General features: G+C 53.1%; 2 protein-coding genes across 4 annotated transcripts in view; one reads left to right on the top strand and one right to left on the bottom strand.

Moving 5' to 3' along the window:
- Positions 1 to 5458: 5458 nt before the first annotated feature.
- On the bottom strand, positions 5459 to 9797 carry RTBDN (retbindin). The gene is made up of 5 exons (XM_013054115.2): positions 8244 to 9797; positions 7229 to 7295; positions 7004 to 7114; positions 6446 to 6542; positions 5459 to 5899 (listed from the first exon to the last, which is right to left on the bottom strand). Exons 1-5 carry the CDS (start codon positions 8410 to 8412, stop codon positions 5672 to 5674), a joined length of 672 nt encoding a protein of 223 aa, XP_012909569.1. The 5' UTR covers positions 8413 to 9797; the 3' UTR covers positions 5459 to 5671.
- Positions 9798 to 12858: 3061 nt separating this feature from the next.
- The window catches only part of MAST1 (microtubule associated serine/threonine kinase 1), a 31393-nt gene continuing 24509 nt past the window's right edge, over positions 12859 to 19742 (top strand). Inside the window, exons 1-4 of one of the 3 annotated variants that reach the window (XM_004748342.2) lie at positions 12859 to 12996; positions 16841 to 16872; positions 18809 to 18897; positions 19409 to 19484. In XM_004748342.2, coding sequence (XP_004748399.1) covers positions 12958 to 12996; positions 16841 to 16872; positions 18809 to 18897; positions 19409 to 19484 — 236 coding nt within the window. In that variant the 5' untranslated portion in view covers positions 12859 to 12957. Of the gene's footprint in view, positions 12997 to 16840; positions 16873 to 17028; positions 17209 to 18808; positions 18898 to 19408; positions 19485 to 19742 lie in introns of those variants that run through there. The other 2 variants (XM_004748341.2, XM_013054114.2) reach the window with 2 other exon arrangements.

Raw genomic sequence — 19742 nt, 5'->3', positions numbered from 1 at the left:
TGACTGTCCTGTGGTTTATTTAATGCTTAAAAGACAGTGAGTTGTTGCCCGGCTTCTCTTAGACATGTACCCCGGAGAAGGACCAGGGTGGGCCATCATTTCTCATGTAGTTTTGTCTGTAGGGTAAAATTCCCAGGGGTGGGCTTGCTGGGTTAGAGAATCTGTGTCATTTGTAATTCGGAGAGATATTAGCGAATTCCTGTCTTGTGAAGACTTGCACCCGTTGGCAATGTAAGTAAGCACTTACTTCGCACACAGCCTTGCCAGTAGCAAGACAGGTTTATCTCACTCCATGAGAAGCTTGGAAGTCAGGGGGCTCTACAACATCAGGAACACCATTTTTTTTTAAGATGTTTATTTTTTTTATTTTAAAGAGTACATGTGAGGAGGAAGGGGGCAGAGGGAGAAGGAGAGAAAGAATCCCAAGCAGACTCTGCACTGAGCACTGTACCTGATGTGGGGCTCGATCCCATGACCCCAAGCCCATGACCTGAGCCAAAATCAAGAGTTGGATGCGTGAGCCACCCAGGTACCCCTCAGGGACACTATTTTTTATTTTTTATTTTATTTTTTTAAAAGATTTTATTTGACAGAGGGCGATCATATGCAGGTGGGGGGGGGGAGTAGACTCCCTGCTGAGCAGAGAGCCTGATGTGGGGCTCGATTCCAGGACCCTGAGATCATGACCTGAGTTGAAGGCAGAGGCTTTCACCCACTGAGCCACCCAGGCGCCCCAAGGACACTATTTTTTAAATTCACCTAGGGGCGCCTGTGTGACTCAGTCAGTTAGGCATCTGCCTTCGGCTCAGGTCATGATCCCAGAGTTCTGGGATCAAGCCCTGTGTTGGGCTTCTGGCTCAGCAGGGAGTCTGCTTCTCCTCTCTCTGCTGTTTACCCTGCTTATGCTCTCTCTCTCAAATAAATAAAATCTTCAAAAAAAGCGGGGGGCACCTGGCTGGCTCAGTGGGTCAAAGCCTCTGCCTTTGGCTCAGGTCATGATCTTAGGGTCCTGGGATTGAGTCCCACATCAGGTTCTCTGCTCAGCAGGCAGCCTGCTTCCTCCTCTCTCTCTGACTACCTCTCTGCCTACTTGCGCTGTCTGTCAAATAAATAAATAAAATCTTAAAAAAACAAACAAACTCATCTTCTATTTTGCCATCTTTGGTGTTTTTTGCCTCTCATGGGCCTACTATGGCTGCCACAGTTCCAGACATCACATCTCAACCTCCAAAGGCCTCACCTCCAAACAGCTGCCCTGTCACTTCCTGGCTGAAAGTAGGACATATCTATGCCCAAAACCCTGTTAGGGGGAATGGAATATCTGGGGTAAAAAGAACCAGTTAAGAACTGGTATCTAGGAGGGATGCCTGGGTGGCTCAATCGGTTAAACTTCTGCCTTTGGCTCAGGTCATGATCCCAGGTACCTGGGATCCAGTCCTGAATTCGGCTCCTGGCTCAGTGGGGAGCCTGCTTCTTCCTCTGCCTGCAGCTCCCCCTGCTTGTGTTCTCTATCTCTCTGACAAGTAAATAATCTTAAAAAAAAAAAAAAAAAAAGGACTGGTACCTGGAGGTGGAAGAGACCCAGTAGCCCCCCCCCCACCACCACTTCATTCCCTCATTTTTTTTTTTTTTAAGATTATTTATTGGGCTCCTGGGTGGCTCAGTGGGTTAAGCCCCTGACTTCGGCTCAGGTCATGATCCCAGGGTCCTGGGATCGAGTCCCGCATCAGGTTCTCTGCTCAGCAGGGAGCCTGCTTCCTCCTCTCTCTCTCTGCCTGCCTCTCTGCCCACTTGTGATCTCCCTCTGTCAAATAAATAAATAAATAAAATCTAAAAAAAAAAATTATTTGAGACGTAGCAAGGAGAGCACGAACAGGAGGGAAGGGGAGAAGCAGACTCCCTGCTGAGCAAGGAGCCCAATATGGAGCTTGATCCCAGGACCCCAGGATCATGACCTGAGCTGAAGGCAGATACTTAACCGAGGCATCTCAGGGTTGATTCCTTCTGAGGCCTCTTCCCTTGATTTGTAGATGGCCATCTTCTCCAACTGTGTTTCACAAGATCTTTCCTTTGTACATGTCTGTGTCCACTTCTCTTTCTCCTCCTACTTCTTTATTTGAGAGAGAGAGATCATGAGTGGTGGGGAGGGGCACAGGGAGAGGGAGAAGCAGGTTCCCCGCTGAGTAGGGAGCCCAACATAGGGCTGGAGCCCAACATGGGGCTCGATCCCAGGACCCTGAGATCATGACCTGAGCTGAAGGCAGAGGCTTAACCAACTGAATCTCCTACGGTGCCCCTAATCCCTTCTTTTAAGGACTCCAGTAATTGGATTATGGCCCATCGGTATGACGTGAGTTTACTTTAATTATTCTTTAAAGACTCTATCCAAATATAATCACATTCTGAGGGACTGGGGTTAGGACATGAATTTGGGAAGTGGGATACAATTCAGCCCCATAACTGGTTCCCTCTCCACTCCATGGAGGTCCCGTGCTGGTCACCAGGAAGCCAGCACTGACCCAGCTACAAAAGGTCTCTGAGTATGCACCGAGGTCCAGGGGACCTTGAGTGCATGGTGGGGATGGCAGCCCTGACTTCCAAAGCCCAAGGAGCTGAATGGCGGAGATCTGAAGGGTGAGGGGTGGAACAGAGCAGGAGGGGGAAGAGGGCTCCCCTGAGGGTGGGGATAGTGAAGGCAGACCTTGATGGGGGGGAACTGTGGCCTCCCTGTTTTCCCACCTGAGGGGACCCTTCTATTCAAGCCACAGCCTCTGATTATCACTGCAGTTGCAAAATGTTTACCCATCCAGAGTCCATTAATAATTCTGCCCTGTCCTTTTCCGTGCTGTAAATTTGTAAATGTATGCTTTCACACATTTGGGCTTTCAGTTTTGGATTTCCATTTTTTCCCCTCCCAAATTGTTATAATTACAGTTTATCTTGAATTTATAGGCTCTTCTGACTGCTGATGGAATTTACCAGAACAAGATCAACTCTCCCCCTTTCTTCACAGCTGGCCATAAGCAGAAGCTAGTCAGCAACCTAAAGATGTAATTTGCAAATGTGATTTTTTTTTTTTGAAAGATTTTATTTTGCCAGAGAACGAGAGAGCGTCAGAGTGAGAAGGAGAAGTAGGCTCCCCGCTGAGCAGAGAGCCTGATTCGGGGCTTGATCCAGGACCCTGAGATCATGACCCGAACCGAAGGCCAAGGTTTAACCCACTGAGCCACCCAGGTGCCCCTCTTTCTGAGTTCTGAGGATGGTTCTGGTTCACCTAAATGCTGGCTGGGGCTAGGAATCCACTTAAAGGCGTCTTCATTCGCACATCCAGTGGTTGACACTGACTCTTGCCTTGAACCTCAGCTGGGGCTACTGACCAGAATTGCTACACGTTGCCCGTCCCTGTGGCTTGGGCTTCCGCACAGTATGGCATCTGGGCTCCAAGGACAAGAGTTCCAAGTCTGGTTGAAGCAGTCTCCTCTCTGACTCCCTAGCCTTGGAAACCAGCATCGTCTGCCCTCTCTTTGCTGATGTGTCACTAGAGCCGGCTTGTATTTAAGGGGAAGCATCTAGACTCCACCTCCTCATGGGAGGGAGGTCACATAAAATATTTAGGAAGTGCCTGGCACATAATTAATACTCAATAAATGTAGACATCATCTGTTATCACTCTTGCTGCTATATACTCTATTATTGTGACAAGGATAAGCATTCAAGGAAGAAAGTAGATAAGCCTCCCCCTCTCTCTCTGCCTGCCTCTCTCTCTGCTTCCCCTTCTGTCTTTGCCTACCTCTCTGCCTCCTTGTGATCTCTGTCAAATAAATAAATAAAATCTTAAAAAAAAAAAACACAGAAAAAAAGATTGTTGTTTTTTACCACTAAGTTTGGAGTTGCTACACAGCAATGTATAACCAGAACAATTTGCATTCGCTCATTTAATTAATTTTAATTTAATTAATTTAATCCAAACAACCCTAGGAAAGGAATGATTCTCCCCATTTGATAAAGAAACAGAGTGACTGGGGAACATTCACAAAGTTGTGGCATGAGTAACTGGTAGAACTGGGATGTGAACCCAGGTGGACCTACTCCAGAGTCAGGTCATAGCCACCTCTTTCTGGCCCATATATCTTGATTCCCTCCCCAGCACTCCTTTCCCTTCGGGTCCCAGCACCTGATTTTCCTTTGGGAGCAGCTCTCCACCATCCTAAGTCCATGCAGTTCAGATGGAACTGACCCTACTTTGGGCCTTCAGGCACAAGCCCATAACCCACATCAGGCCAGCGAGAGCACAGCATTCCTCTGGGGACAGTGATTGGTTTGGTGATGAGCTCATGCTGAGGCAGGGTCACTGAGTGCCAGCACTGGAAATGTTGCTGGCTTTACAGAGAAATAGGCCTATTTTAACCACGGAATCATGTAGTTGCTGGTCCCATCTTTGCTGTTGCGAGGAGGTCCTGTCCAGAAGTATAGTCAAGAGAAAGATAAAGGGTGCCTGGGTGGCCCAGTGGCTTAAGCCTCTGCCTTTGACTCAGGTCAGGATCTCAAGGTTCTGGGATTGAGCCCCACATCGGGCTCTCTGCTCAGCGGGAAGCCTGCTTCCCCCTTCCTCACCCTGCCTTCCTCTCTGCCTACTTGTGATCTCTGTCTGTCAAATAAATAAATAAAATCTTTTAAAAAGAGAGAGAGAGAAAGATACAAGTAGATTCCTAACATCATTTAAGGACCTAGATATAGCCATTCCTGAAACTTCTCACTGATGGCTAAAGGTGCTTTGAACTGAGTTTGTCTCTTGCAGTTGAAAGAGGCCTCTCTGCTATTCTCCCAGTGAGGCTCTTCTCTTACGCATTTCCACCTTGCCTGAGGACAGAGAATGGACCTGATCTATTCTGTGTCTGGGTACAGGAACCATCCATCAATATTATTCTATTGAATGGAACTAAAAGGCACCTTGCCCCTGTTTCCCTGGTGAGGAAATGGGCTGTCCTAAGGCTTTTGGATAAGAGCAGGATCAGGAGTAGCACTTACATCCCAAATTTGAAATCTGAGTCAAGTTCTTTGTCTTACGTGGGGAACTGGAATTTGGAAGAAAAGGGAGGAAGAAATAATGATGGGGAGATCATGCCAGCAACTGCTGGGTCGGCTTATCAGAGGGGAGGGCCATGAAGTCTGTCTTGAGGTCTATACAAGTCAAGGAGCTTCCTCACGGGCCTGATGGCACACAGTGGGGAGCATAACTCTTACCCTTGTCAGCCCCTCTTTTGGACCCCTCTCCATTTCTGACACCTGGATATTCCGAGTTGTGAAAGTGCTCAGAATACAGGCTGTCATTTACATGCTGGTGTGTATCACTTGCTAACTGTGGGACCTGAGAATCTGAGGTTAGACACCGATCACTTTCTGCCTGCTATTTTGCCACCTAGTTCCCCAAGAAGCAGCCACATCACAATGCTCTAGTTGAAGACTTTATTCAGGGAGGAGAGGGGAAGATGAGCTAGAATTGGATTCTTTGGTCTAGTCACCTGGAGAAGGGCGAGTCTCTGGGACTCCAGGAAGGAGAGACAGGACTCGAAACTAGAAGGCAGAGCAGGAGAGAGGTGGAGCTTTGGGTATCTTGAGGTGCCGGGTCGGGGAAAGGGACTCCCATCTCCCATCCAAGGCCCGGCGCCCCCTAGGGGCCGCTGCCGCTTCCACTGCCACTCCCGCTGCCCGCGGCATCCAGGATCCAGGTGCGTGAGCGGCGGGAACGCAGGAAGGTGATTTCTCGGGCCTTCCCTTCCTGTCTGGAACCCGGCAGTACCGAGGTGGAAATGTTGATGCAGTGACCGGCGCCAGGAGCTGCCACCGGCATCGCGTAGCCCAGAACCCAGCGGCAAAGTTCCGCCCCGTCAGCGAAGGTCTGGGGGAGGAGGTGGACTTAGGGTCCGAGTGGGCGGAGTCCAGGTTCTCTGGGGGCGTGGCCTTCGGGCTGAGCGGAGGGAGGGCTGAGGGGCATGGCCTTGGAAAAGGAAAATCCCGGACTTTGCAAGTAGGGGCCAGTGTAGAGGTGCGGTCTAGGGGTGGGCAAGTACCGGCTTTGGGTCCTACGGAGAGTGTGGGGGCGGGGCCATAACAGGAACCGAGTCCTGGGAGGGCGAGTTATTTTTACTGGGTCCCATGGTTGGGGTCGGGGAGGGCCAGATTAAGGCTGAGGCCTTAGGGAAGGTGATCTGAGCTTCTGGGTCTTTCAGGGGGAATTGTGGATGGGCCTAGAGCAGAGACGGCCCCTTGGGGCGGCCAAATCCAGAGCTTACAGACTTATCCCATTATGGAGGTTGTGGTGCGGACGGGGGAAGGGTGGGAGCAGGGGCCTTGGGAGTGTCAGTGAGGACCCTGGGGCCTAGGCGGCTTAAGATAGAACATAGTAAGTGGAGGTCTCTCTCCCGCACCTCTATCTCAAGCTCACCTGCTCATAGGTAGGGCAGCCAGGCTCACAGCCCCTCTTTTCTAGGATCGGGAGCCAAGTCGGGCCGCAAATAATATCGCTTTCACATGTGGCAAACCTGTGGATGGTGTGTAGAGAGAAAGTGGGTAAAGTCTCCGCAGTCGTGTCCTAGCGGGTTTCCAGCCCTCCAAGTCTTCGCTTCGTGTATGTCCCGCCCCCAGATCACCCTGCCCTACATTCTCCACGGGCCCTGGCACAGCTGACCTCATCCCGACAGACTTCGGCCAGCCCCTTGCATTCCCCACCTTCTTAGCGTCTCTTTCCTATCAGGAGGCCCCGCCCCTTAAAAGCCCAGGTCTCTGAAAGGTCTCGCCTACGTACCGCCAACCTCAAAAGCCAGGTCCTTTACAGGCCCCGCCCCTTTCCACCTGGCCTCCAAACACGAGGCCTCCAATTTAGACCGTGGTCTTGTGGGAGGCAGGCCACACCCCTTCAAACACTAGGCGGAGCAAACTGCCCAACCGGCCTTTGGTCCCGCCCAAACCATAGGACACGCCCCTCGCGCCCCGCCTCCCATACCAGACATCGCAGAGCTCGGAACAGAGCGGCTGTGCATGGCGTGCTCCCAGTAACAGCAGGCGGAAGCGACTGTGGAGGGCAACTTGGAGATGTCCCAGAAAGGATTCGCACCTGAACATCGGGAAAGATAGGATCATTTGGGTCAGGATGCGCAGGGGCGGTAGTCCCTGGCAGTGTTAACTGGAGCAATGAACACAAGGAAAGACTGGCGAGTACCGTACTCACCCGGGGCTCGGGTCCCCACAGCGTTCTGGGGCCATCCCAGGGTCCAGTGGCTCTGATGTGTCCATCTCTGACAACAGGACAATAGAAGCATGGAGAAGGGGACTCCTGTGAGTTAGGATCTTGTATCCTCAGGATTGGGGAAGCAAGGCATGGGGGTCCCCTGAACATAACCCCAGTTACGTCAGTGCCGCCCATACATTAAACTTAAATAAAGACACTTCTCTTGGGACACAAAAGCAATTTCGAATAATAATAATAGTTTATCATAATCAGCTTAATTAATGGTATGTTTTCATATACTTACATATACTGCTTTACAATACCCCTATGAGATAGGTCTATTCCCCCCCCCCGCCCCCTTTTTAAGGGTCTACAAGAAGCCCAGAGAGGTAAGTGACTTGCTCAGAATCAACCAGTTATGAAGTGGTAGACCTGGGTTTGGGATTTGAATCCAGGAAATCTGACTCCAGAATCTGTGCACTTTAACGAACATTCCTTTTTTTTTTTTAGATTTTTATTTGTTTATGACAGAGGGAGGTATCAAGAGAGGGAACACAAGCAGGAGGAAGCTGGAGAAGGAGAAACAGGCTCCCCGCTGAGCAGGGAGCCCGATGAGGGGCTAGATCCCAGGATGCTGGAATCATGACCTGAGCCGAAGGCAGACACTTAAGGACTGAGCTACACAGGTGCCCCACTACCATTCTTTTTTTTTTTTTTTTAAGATTTTGTTTATTTATTTGACATACAGAGAGAGAGCACAAACAAGGGGAATGGCAGGCAGAGGGAGAGGGAGAAGCAGGACCCTGGGATCATGACCTGAGCTGAAGGCAGAAGCTTAACTGACTGCACCATCCAGGTGCCCCTTTAACTACTATTCTTTAGCACAAGCCCTGACTCCCCATCTTCCCCCACACATGTGTCACCCCAAGCCCCTCTCATAAGGAGATTCTGGTATTGCTATGGTGAAATGGGATTTCTTAGGTGTTGGCGGTTAGGCAGGGTCTGGAGTGCTCACCTGCAAGGTGCAGCTGGCTTGTGCCAAGATCGGCTGCCAGCCTGTGGTGTCTCCGGGACATAGCTGGGAGTGGGCGGCTTCCTCCACAGGCTCCCAGCAGGATCCAAGCCAGGGTCAGTCCTAGGGCCCAGGTCAGGCCCTTGGGTCGAGTGTGGCCCCTGCAGGCCATGTCCACCTGAGACAAGAATCAGCTGGGGTATGGGGTAAGGTTTGGCTGACTGTATCCGGGAGCTCAGGGTTGTACCCTCCTGATGCCAACCCAGGAGACAGTGCCAGGGAGAGCAGAGAATGAGCAGTTGATGGGGAGGCAATGATCAAGAACCTTCAAATCCCAGGGGATCATCAAGTCCTGCCTCTGATCCAGGAGTCCCTTCTCACCCATCAGACTCATGTCCCCTCCCTTTAAGCCCAAGGGTCCCCTCCTCTAGTTGGACCGTGGTGCCCCTCCCCCTCACACCCAGCAGGGTCTTCCACCCTGTTGGCCCTTAGGTGATCCCCTCTGTCTTCAGAACTAAGGGGACTCCCCAGCTTTTTCTCTCTCTCTCTTCTGTTCAGTAATTCCTCTCTCTCTCTTCTGCCCAGTCTCCTCCCTCCCTCTTGATCCGTGCTGGCCCCTCTCATGGTCACCTTCTCTCGGCCCACAATCGGCTTAGGGGCTGCCACCAGGGCTGGTCCTTCGGAGCCAAGCTTGACCGTGGCAGGACTCTAGTTTTGCCGCTGGGGTACTAAAGCTGTACGGTAGGGGAAGCTGAGGGTCTGTGGAGACAAGACAACTCCCTCCCCTCCTCTGTCCCCTCTGGCCACCCCTCACCTGTTAACTGGACGGGTGTCTAGGGCGCTGCTGAGACACGGCAGGGTCAAGTGCAGGAAAGAGCAGTGGCCAAAGGGGTGTGGTTTGATGCAGAGGAGGAGTTTCCCATTGCTCCACCCCCTGCTCCAACTGACCAAAGGCCAGGGGACCTGGGACTGCGTTGTGTATATCTTTGCATTGACCTTTATGTTGAGATGATGGCTTAAACTCTATGTGTATGTGTGTTGGATGAAAGTGTGTTTGTATGGCTGTGTGTGTGGAGAGAGTGTATGTTTGTTGTGTGAGGGTATAGTATGTGTGTCTCTTCGTTGACTAGTTGTATGTGTGTGTGTGTGTGTGTGTGTGTGTATTCAAAATCTGGGTGAGGAAGTCTTTATGTGTTCCAAGCCAAGTGTGTCCAATTGGGTAAGATATAATAAATGTGAGGGGGGTATGTAGGGTCAGGATGGCCATCCTGTGAGAATATTGTGGATGAGTCAGTGGAGAAATGCTGTTGACCATGAATGGTGTCCATTAGTGAACAAGGGGGTGTTGACCTGTGTGGAGAGGGTGTGTCTGTATCTGAAACGTGTGTGTGTGTGTGTGTTCCTCTGCAGTTTCTGTGAATGTGGGTTTTTTGCAAACATTTTCTCAATTCATCCATTCATTCAACAATGTTTATGGAGCACCTATTTTGTGTCAGGTTCAGGGTATGCAGTAGTGATCAAAAAATGAAAACCTCAACCTTGGGATGCCTGGGTGGTTCAGTCAGTTAAGCATCTGTTTTTGGCTCAGATCATGATGCCAGGGTTCTGGGATCAAGTCCTGCATAAGGCTCCTTGCTCAGCAGGGATCCTGCTTCTCCCTCTGCCTGCCACTCCTCACTTGTGTGCACTCACTCTCTCTCTGACAAATAAATAAATAAAATCTTTTTAAAAATCTTTTTAAAAAGACTTTATTTATTTGACAGACAGAGATCACAAGTAGGCAGAGAGGCAGGCAGAGAGAGGAAGGGAAGCAGGCTCCCCGCTGAGCAGAGAGCCCAGCGCTGGGCTCGATCCCAGGATGCTGGGATCATGACCTGAGCCAAAGGCAGAGGTTTTAACCCACTGAGCCACCCAGGCACCCCCTAATTTTTTAAAAAAGATTTTATTTATTTATATGAGAGAGAGAACATGAGAGGGGAGAAGATCAGAAGGAGAAACAGACTCCTGGTGGAGCTGGGAGCCTGATGCAGGACTCAATCCCAAGACTTTGGGATCATGACCTGAGTGGAAGGCAGTTGTTTAACCAATGGAACCACCCAGGTGCTCAAATAAAATCTTCTAAAAAATTCACATTCCGAGAACTTACATTCTAGTGGGAGACCCTGGCGAGAAGAGCAGTCCTGTAGTGTATATGTGAGTATATGTGTGTCCATGTGTTGTGAGGATAGGATACTGTGTCTGTGTGTTGGATGAGAGTTTGTGTGTAGCTGAGCTTCTCTTGGTTTTTGTATTATGTGTGTGTGCTTGTGTCTGTTGAGTGTACATGTTACTTGTGTGTGTCTGCATTTGCTGAGTGTGTGTATGTCTGTTTTCTCAGTAGGTGCTTGCATGTGTGTGTCTTTGCAGAGCATGAGTTTATGTGTATATGTGTTTTTGTGTGCCTGTGTTTGCTGATCATTTGTCTGTATTCTGTGTTTTTGTGTTTGCATACGATTCAGTGTGTCTGAGTTTGCTAAGTGCATATTTGGAAACGTGTATGTGTGTTTGTGTGTGAGTCTGTGTTTGCTGAGAATGTGTATGTTTGTGTATTTTTGAGGAGTACATATTTGCAGTGTGTGACTATGTGTATGTGAGTCTGTTCCCTGAGCATGTGTTGGTATGTTCGTGTTTGTGTTTGTGTGTATTTTTGCAGTGTGTGTGTGTGTACCTGTGCTTGTAGTGTGTGCATATGTGTTTTTGTGAGCAATGACCACTACTACAATTCTCTCTCCCTTTTCAGGCTAATGCAGAATTTTTGTTTTGTCTCTTTCACTGAGGAACTCCTAGATCTCAAAACACTACTTTGTACACAGTAGGTGCTCAGTACTTGTTGAGTAAATTAACGAATCAGAAGGCCCTATCTCGGGGCACCAGGGTGGCTCAGTGGGCTAAAGCCTCTGCCTTCGGCTCAGGTCAGGATCCCGGGGTCCTGGGATCAAGCCCCGCATCGGGCTCTCTGCTCAGCGGGGAGCCTGCTTCCTCCTCTCTCTCTCTCTGCCTACTTGTGATCTCTCTCTGTGTGTGAAATAAATAAAAAAAAAAACCTTTAAAAAAAAAAAAAAAAAAAAGAAGGTCCTATCTCCTGGCCCCTCCAGGGGTACCCACACAGTGATGTCCTATAGGCATCAGCAACAAAGACCTAATGGATCTAGCCTTCCCCTAGTCCATTTTGGGTAGTCCAGGGTGCTCGTGTGTCATATCTTTCCAGTCTTTGGACTGTGCCTCCTGCCAACCCATCCCCTCCCCCGACCTCAGCCCCCAAACCTGCCCTCGGAATTCAGCACCGCGGACAGGAGCGCGTGAGATCAGCACCACGGAGAGCTCCCGAGACAGCTTGCTTTAGAAGGGGCGACAAGAGCGGAGTCTGGGACTTTGACAGAGAAGTGCGAGGAACAGACTTAGCGGGATGGCAAACAAACGTGCCGACAAACAGAGACAGAGAGAAACACTGAGATAACTCAGGCAAAGGCTCAGAGATGAGGAAACAAATGTCTGGGGAACACCTGGACCCAGACCTTGTCGTCGCACTTATTGGCCGGCAGGGGTCGCTCCCGCCCAGTGACCGCGCCCTCCAGGGCTTTCCGGTCGCCCCCTCCCCACCCTGTCCCCTAATGCCTAGAGTGGGGAGGTCACCGATGCTTTCCATACCAACTCTGGGAAGCATGGTCGGCTTGGTCTCAGCTATAGGAACACTGCGGGGTTGTGTGTGTGTGTGAAAATCGCGTCAGCTGCCCCCCCTCCCAAACTACCACTAATCGGTCCTATAAATACAGCCCAGCCTGACCTGACTACTTAATCCTGACGGTGAGGGAGGGGGTCGTTAGAGGGGCTGCTACGTTCCCCGAGAAGGCTCTGATTGGGAAGGGGGAGCGGTATATGCAGGCAAAATGTTTGTCTGTGGGAACAACTCCCTTGAGGATGGGTGTCCTCAATGCAAATGTCACTCTGTAAGAATGTATCTCCTCAGGATGTGAGGGTCTCGTGGGTGGGAACAATTTCCCACAGAGAATATGTGGGGGTCTTTCTTTGGGGGTATCTTTACCAGGCTCTCCAAGGAAAATGTCACCCGTGGGGATTTTTCTCTGCGGAAGTGTCTCTTCTTGGGGGCGGCAGGGGGCTTTGAGAGGAAGCGCTACCTCTCAGAGACCATCTGCCTTAGGAATGATTTTCAGGGTGAGGGGGGAGTTTTTGATTGAAGAGGACCTCCGGTGGAGACTATCAACCCGTGGGAATGTGTCTCCCTGAGGGGGTCGCTGCGGGGAGGGGTTGGTATCTGCATAAGGAATAATTTTAGTGAGAATGTCTCCCTTGGGTGTTTCTTGGGTTGGAGGTCTGCCCATGGGCATGTCTCTCCCCTGGGGTGGCTCTACTTATAGGGGTATCTCCGTAGCTTGACTCCCTTGGGGACATAGGGAAGCTCCTCCCTCGCTTGCCCCCTCCCACCCCGCCGCGCGGGCAGCCTTGGCCGAGGCCAGGCTCGGGCGCCCAGACGCAGTGACGGCGCCGGGTCCGCCCCACTTTGCTCCGCCCCCGCCACCCCTCAACACCCCCCCCCCGTCGCCGCCGCCGCCGCCGCCGCGGTCCCCGCGGCTTCTCACTCCCTCCCTCTTCCCTCCTCCCGCCGCCGCCGCTGCCGCCACCTCCCTCCTCCCTCCCCGGGGCCGAAGCCGCCGCCGCCATGGACGATTCGGGCCTGATCCGCCGCCGGAGGCTGCAGGTACGTGGCGGCCCGGGTCCCGGGTGGTGGGGAAGGGGTCGGCGCCCTGAGGCGGGGCCCGGCAGGGGGCGGGAGAACTTGCGCCCGGGCCGGCCCGGCCGCCCCCTCCCACGGCCTCGGGATGCTACCAGAGGGGAACACGGTAGCCGCGCGTCCCGCCGCGCTGGCGACCCCGCCCCTCAGGCGCCGCCCGGGGATCCAGGGAGCTGACGGAGGGGTGCAGCCTAGCGCTCCCCCTCGAGGATAGCCCTGAGGGGCACCTGGTCCTCCTCCTCCGGAGGGGGCTGGGACCGAAGTCATCGCCCTGGCGCAAAGCCAGGCTAGGGGTGAGGGGCCGCAGAGCAAAGTTATTGCCCCAGGGCTCGCGCCCCTCGGGGCCACCGGCGCTGCAGAGGCCGTAAACATGTTTATGCTGCAGCGTCTCCCCTTACTACCCTAGGAACCCCTTTCTGAGGCGTGGGGAACCCCTGCGACCTCCATGCATCAGCCCGGCCACCAGGATTCTTCCTACTGCCCTAATTGGACAGACACCCTAGACAGCCTCCCTCCTCACTCTTCATTCCCCCTCCTTTCACTACCCATCCGCCCCCCCCCCGCCCGCCTCGAGATCCTCAAGTCCAGCCCAGCTTGTGGGTGGGCGGGAGCGATTTTTAGCTCCTTGCAGCCTTAGAAGATACTGGTCTCTAGGCTGCGCAGGCGCGGGAGTGAGTCCACTGCACAGAGTGGGACACTGAGGATTGTGGAGTGTGGGGAAATCCAGGCCGCTGGAACTGCCACCTTCAAGTTGGGTGGGGACTCAGGCTGAAAAGGGTCCTCCTCTACTATCTTCCTCGTGCGCTTCTAAGGGTTAATAGGAAGGTTCGATGTTGCTCTTAAATTGACCCCAGCAAGGAAACTGATCAAAGCTTCATCCCAAGGCCTGCCTGGGGTCTGGTCCTTGTGAGGCTTCTTGGAGCTCAGACCCACGCTAAATAATCTGGAAGAGTTTAGATAAAGCCTAGGTGGCCCCAGACTCAAGCTACATACCTAGCCTGGCGCTTGAAAAAAAAGGGGAAGATTCAAACCCTCCCCCAGGGCCATGTCCATTTCAGGATTCCTCTAACCCACACTATCCCTGAGGTTGGAGACCAAGGTTAACTGATCGGTCATTGCAGCAGGAAAAATCTGAGTCAGATGATAGGAAGGACTTCCCAGGTAGTCTGCATGATGCGGGAGCCAGAGCTGGGTTGGGAAACTAATTTGCTTTCAGCCAGATGTCTCCATCTAAGAGCCTTGGGCTCTCGAAATCTCCTCAGGATTCCCACCTCATCTTAGTGCTGGGGAGAAGAGGTTCTGACATCTTAGTGGGAGAAGAGGTTCTGACAAAAGGGAAGGAGCAGCGGCAAAGCCAAAGCAGGTGCTGAAGCAGCCAGTCTGGGTCCGCGCGGTCGGGTCCCCTGGAAAAGGGCGGAAAGGGGCGGGGCCTGAAAGGGGGTGTGTTCCCGCCCTCCAGGCCGGCGCCGACTCCCATTGGCTCAGCGCCACGCGGGCCTTCCATCTCTTCCTCAAGGCTCCGCCCCCAGCCCGGGATCCGCCCACTCCCCCACCCTTCCTTCCTGAGGCATCCTTTGGGCCAGGCTACCCTCCGCAGTCCTGCCCCTACCCCTTCCCCTCTGGCAGGGTTAACCACTTCACTGCCTTGGATACATCCTCACACACTGATGCAACCCTTTAGGAGCTGTTCCACAACTGCGGAGCGCCCGAGGGCCCCCAACTGTGTGCAGGTGGGATCGTATATACTTACAGCATCCTGAGTTCGAAAGCCCTGTCCACAGAGCCGTCCATCAATCCCAGGGAGAAGCAGAATCCGCTTGGCTGAGCGGCTCTGCAGCTCGTGATGGAGGTGGCGTCTCTTTACTCTGACGCTGAGGATCCAAATCCTCTACAGCTCCAGTTTGCCCTTTTCTTAGACTCTAGGATGTTTAGGGGCGCTAGCAAATGGAGCTAGGTTCCAGGACTTCTCCGGGAGGTGTTTAAAGGAACCTCAGAGCTCACCCTCGAAGGCTGAGTGTACCCGGATCTGGAATCCTGGGCTCCGTGGCCGGAAAATCCAGGTCTAGATTTCGCTTGGGCCATTGCGGTCGTCCCGCCCAGCCGGCCAGCCGAGGCTCATTCAAACTGATCCTGCAAAAACAGAGGGAAAACCTGGAATGGATTTTTGGTCATCCGTGGCTCAGGAAGGCAGGGCTGCCCAACTGGACAGCATTCTCTTTGACTCCAACCGTATGTGTATCCTCTGTACGTGGGAGTGGGAGGTCCCTTTGGCCCATCCTCTTTCATGGAGCATGTCCATTCACAATAACTCCTGTTCCTATGACCTAATATTTATTGAGTGCTTACTGTGTACCAGGCATCATGATAAGGTGCCAGGCACCTGAATCAGTTCACAGAATCCTCTAGGAGAAATGGACTGTTGGGAGGTCATTTGCCAAGGTTATAAGAGGCAAAGCAGGGATTTGAACCCAGGGCTTTCTGCTGTCAGAGATCCTAGAAAGGATCTAGAATGTCCCTTATTTTACCCATGTTGGAGTGCCCACCAAAATGCTTTGAAACCCTCACTAGAATCTTTCCTTCTGTGGCTCCACCCAACCTCCTTTATTCACTTTCACCTGTGGACAGAAAACAGACTGGAAGGTAACACTCCCTTTTCCCACTGCTCTCCTGGGAAAGGGCACCGAATTCCATAACTTCTGATCCCTGTAGTGGCTTCCTGAGTGCTTGACAAACAGAACACAACCTTCCTCTGGTGTGGACACATACTGTTAATATTTAGCGGGGCGCCTGGGTGGCTCAGTGGATTGAGCCTCTGTCTTCGGCTCAGGTCATGATCCCTGGGTCCTGGGATTGAGCCCTGCATCAGGCTCTCTGCTTGGCGGGTAGCCTGACCACCCCCCCCCCCACTTCTCTGCCTGCTTGTGATCTCTGTCAAATAAATGGGTAGAATCTTTTAAAAAATGTTAATATTTAGCAATTATTATCATCACACCAGATCAAAAAGACCTCTTGGCCATCATCTAATTCCCATTTCCAGTTTTATTTTTGAGCCATCCTAACTACATCACCTTCAACACTGAATCTGGCTGGGAGTGGGATAGAACCCTAGGGGTGGGGTGTGGAGTCATTCATTCATTCAGCCTTTCATGCTTGAGCATGCCAAGTTAATTCCTGTCTCCCTTGGGACCTTTGCAGTTCCCTTTATCTGGAATGCTCTTTCCACAAATCCTTCCATGGCTGGCATTTATTTTTTTTCAACAACTGTCTTAAAGGTCATTTCCCCAGAGCAACCCTCTGACCATCTTGTCCTTCTCCTTGCATTTAACCCTCACATCATGTTAGTTTTATTCATGATACTTATGAATACTTAAACTTAGCTTGTTCACGTCTATATTAGTCTTGTGTATTGTATGCTTCCCTTCTCTAAATGGCAGTCCCGAAAAGACAGGAATTTTTCTCTCATTCGCTGCTGTGTCCACAGTGCCTAGGACAGGGCCTGGCATACAAGAGGCGTTCAAGAAATATTTTCAAATAGGCTCTTGTTTCCTTTGCACAAATGCATATTGAGATGTCAACTCAGGAGTCCTGTTTGGGGCTTTGTACAGGCTGGTCTCTGGGGTCGGGAGAGAAATCACTCTGGCACCTTCTCCTCCAAAGAGCCCTGCTTTCCGGGGATAAGGAAGGGTGCAGGTGAGGCTGCTGATGAGGGGCTCGTCCCACCCAACATTTGCTCCTCCAGGGGGTGACAGGGTTTGCAGACAGCAGCTGCTGGTCCTCGCTGACCTCATTCTTTTGCCCCTTTGCCTTCTAGAAGGATTTGCCTCTGCCCCGGAAAAGCAGCAGGTGAGCCTTGGGGAAAGATGCACAGGGCTGGCGGTCCCTTCGCGAGCCCGGGTGGGGGCGCCAGGGGCGCGCGCGGGCGGGGCCTGGCCCACTGGTGCACAGGAGCGCCCCCTTCCGGCGGGCGGCAGTGGCACGGCCCTCCCTTCCCCCGCCCTCCCCTACTCGCTGCGGCTCCAGCCTCCGCCCCGCGCGCTCGCTCCCCGCGCTGCCGCCGCCACTGCCGCACCTGCCACCATGTCGCCGCCGCCGGGTCATGTCTGACTCTCTCTGGACCGCGCTTTCCAATTTCTCGATGCCCTCCTTCCCTGGCGGCAGTATGTTCCGCCGCACCAAGAGGTAGAACCCCCATCCCTCAGACCTTGACCCGGCCCTCCCCACCAAAGCCGTCCCTCTGGCCGCTGCCGCAGGGCGGGGCCCGGGATGCTGCACCCGGTCCAGCAGCGCCAGAGGTGCCCGTGCTGCTCCTTCCTACGGGGGAGGGGGCTGAATTGGGGACTGTGTGGGCCGAGACTGGGGGGCCTGTATGCCGGAGAGGACGGCCGCGGGGTGGGGGGGGGAGGAGGCTGTGCCGGGTGGGGGGTTGCGGCGCCTTTGTCTACTGGCGCTGCGGGCTCCGGCAACCCAGTGGGGGTAGGGAAAGAAGGGGAGGGTGGGGGAATTGGCACCCTCGGAACAATAGCCGCAGCCTGGCTTCCCCCCCGCCCCCCATGCCGCGTGTTCCTGGCCTCGCTAATATGCTCCGTCACTGTGGTGGGGAGGGTGAGGGAAGTGGAGGGTCTGGGGGCTCCGTCTTCAGAAGCTGGGACCCTGAGGGGCAGAGGGGAAGGGGGGGCTTTATCAAAGCACAAACTACCCCCACCAAGAATACAGCTTCATAAGGAAAATAGTGACACACAGCGTCACGTAGGACATGATGTCACACACATACACACACTACAGCCCCAGTGGCCCAGATACACCCTGGAGCCATCACACATGCAGTGGCCATAGGTCTGAGTCATGCCCAGACACACAGGGGGACCACCAGTGTCACACACAGACGAATAAGCCCACAGGTACAGTGCTGTGTACATCCAGAAACATGTCACATGCGTGGTGATACATACACACACACACACATACACACACACATGCACGATTTGGGCATCCAAGATGCACACAGACATATGTATGGCAAAGACATCCATGCACCTAACAATGTCACAGCACATCATATCACCTAAGCATGTCACATGCGGTATTACACGAATGCAGAATACATGGCACAGGGAATCTTGCAGAGATAGAGAGACACAGTGTCGCACGTTATCTCATGGGAGACTAATTTAGGGAATGCCACACATGGTGGCAGGTTCAAACATGCCCAGTATCACAAGGTATGAAACTCGGACACAATAGATGCCATACGTGGTTACACGTGGTGAATGTCACATACACAAGGACAGGATATCACATAGACTTAGAATGCCGAACAAAGCCGTAGACACATGTAGCAAAAATCATGCTCGTATGGGGTACAGCCCACGATGGCACATCTAGCCACGGACAAGTGGCATTACACACTGTGTCACACAGACGCACGAAGGTACAGGTTGTATCTTATGAGATAAATTCAACCCAGTGCTGAGCTCACACCCTCCGTACCACATGTGGATACCTACAGAGAACGTCATGTGCAGCCCCAAAGAGTCTCACACAGGCACTCGGGATCTCTAATGGTGTCGCATGGGCAACATGTCTGTTATTCCATGACTGACACTGTGCCCACATGGTCATACATGCTGGGATCTCTAGCATGTCCTCTGAGCCATCTTCTGGAGGCACCTCCAAGCACCCACAGATAGGACACAGGTGGGGATCTGAGATGGGAAGGTGGGGTTCACAAACTCACTGGGCTGTGCTCTGGCCCGGTCCCCTTGCCTCGCCATCTCTGCAGCTGCCGCACCAGTAACCGGAAAAGCCTCATCCTGACCAGCACTTCGCCCACGCTGCCGCGACCCCACTCCCCACTGCCTGGACACCTGGGTGAGACAGGTGGTGGGTGTGGACCAGACCAGAGGGGGTGTGGCCACCGGTTAGGGGCGTGGCCACAGGGGAGGGGAGGGGGCACAGGCAATGGGTGTGTCCATGCCGCAGGACTGGGCCCAGTCTGGACAGAGGAGGACCCGGATTGGGCAAAGGGCGGGACCATCTTTGTGTGGCCTTGGTCAGTCGGCTGAGGAACCGGCATTGGTGGGCAGAGGCCCAAACGGGGCTAGATTGAAAAAGGGATGGGGCTGAAGGGAGGAACCATGCCCGAGGACCGAGGCCATCTCAGATGAAGACGGAACCGGACTGGAGGGGGTTTGGGCTGACTTGGTAACCAAAACAGCTTAGAGAGGCAGGACCACAGCTAAGGGGGCGTGATCCACTCATGTAAGGTGTGACTAGACTAAAGAGGGGAGGAGCTATTGTTGGCAACCCTCTTTGAGGATTGGAAGGCCTGGTGGGATTGTCTCCCACACCAAGCCTTAAGATCCCCCTCTTTCCGCCACAGGTAGCAGTCCCCTGGACAGCCCCCGCAACTTCTCCCCCAACACCCCCGCCCACTTCTCGTTTGCCTCCTCCCGAAGGTGAGTCCCTCTCCCCAGGGCCCTAGAACCCTGGCCGGATCCTCCCGACCCATCGTCTGGGCCACCATCTGTTCCCCGCGTAATTGCACCTGAGCCAGGGCCCGAGGGACCCGCAGAGTGCCCCCACGTCCCAGCGGGAAAAAGCGCCTGGCCGTAGGGGCGGGGCCTATGAGAAGGCGGGGCCAACCGCCCATCCGGAATCAGAGGAGGAGTGGGACTTCCTTTGCAGTGGAGAGAAAGCGCCTGCGCTCTGAGCCC

The sequence above is a fragment of the Mustela putorius genome, unplaced genomic scaffold (assembly GCF_011764305.1).
Source record: "Mustela putorius furo isolate JIRA1106 unplaced genomic scaffold, ASM1176430v1.1 tig00000095_pilon_pilon_pilon, whole genome shotgun sequence".
NCBI lineage: Eukaryota > Metazoa > Chordata > Mammalia > Carnivora > Mustelidae > Mustela > Mustela putorius.
Note: the sequence above shows the minus strand (reverse complement) of the source record. Positions and strands in the feature narration are given on the sequence as shown.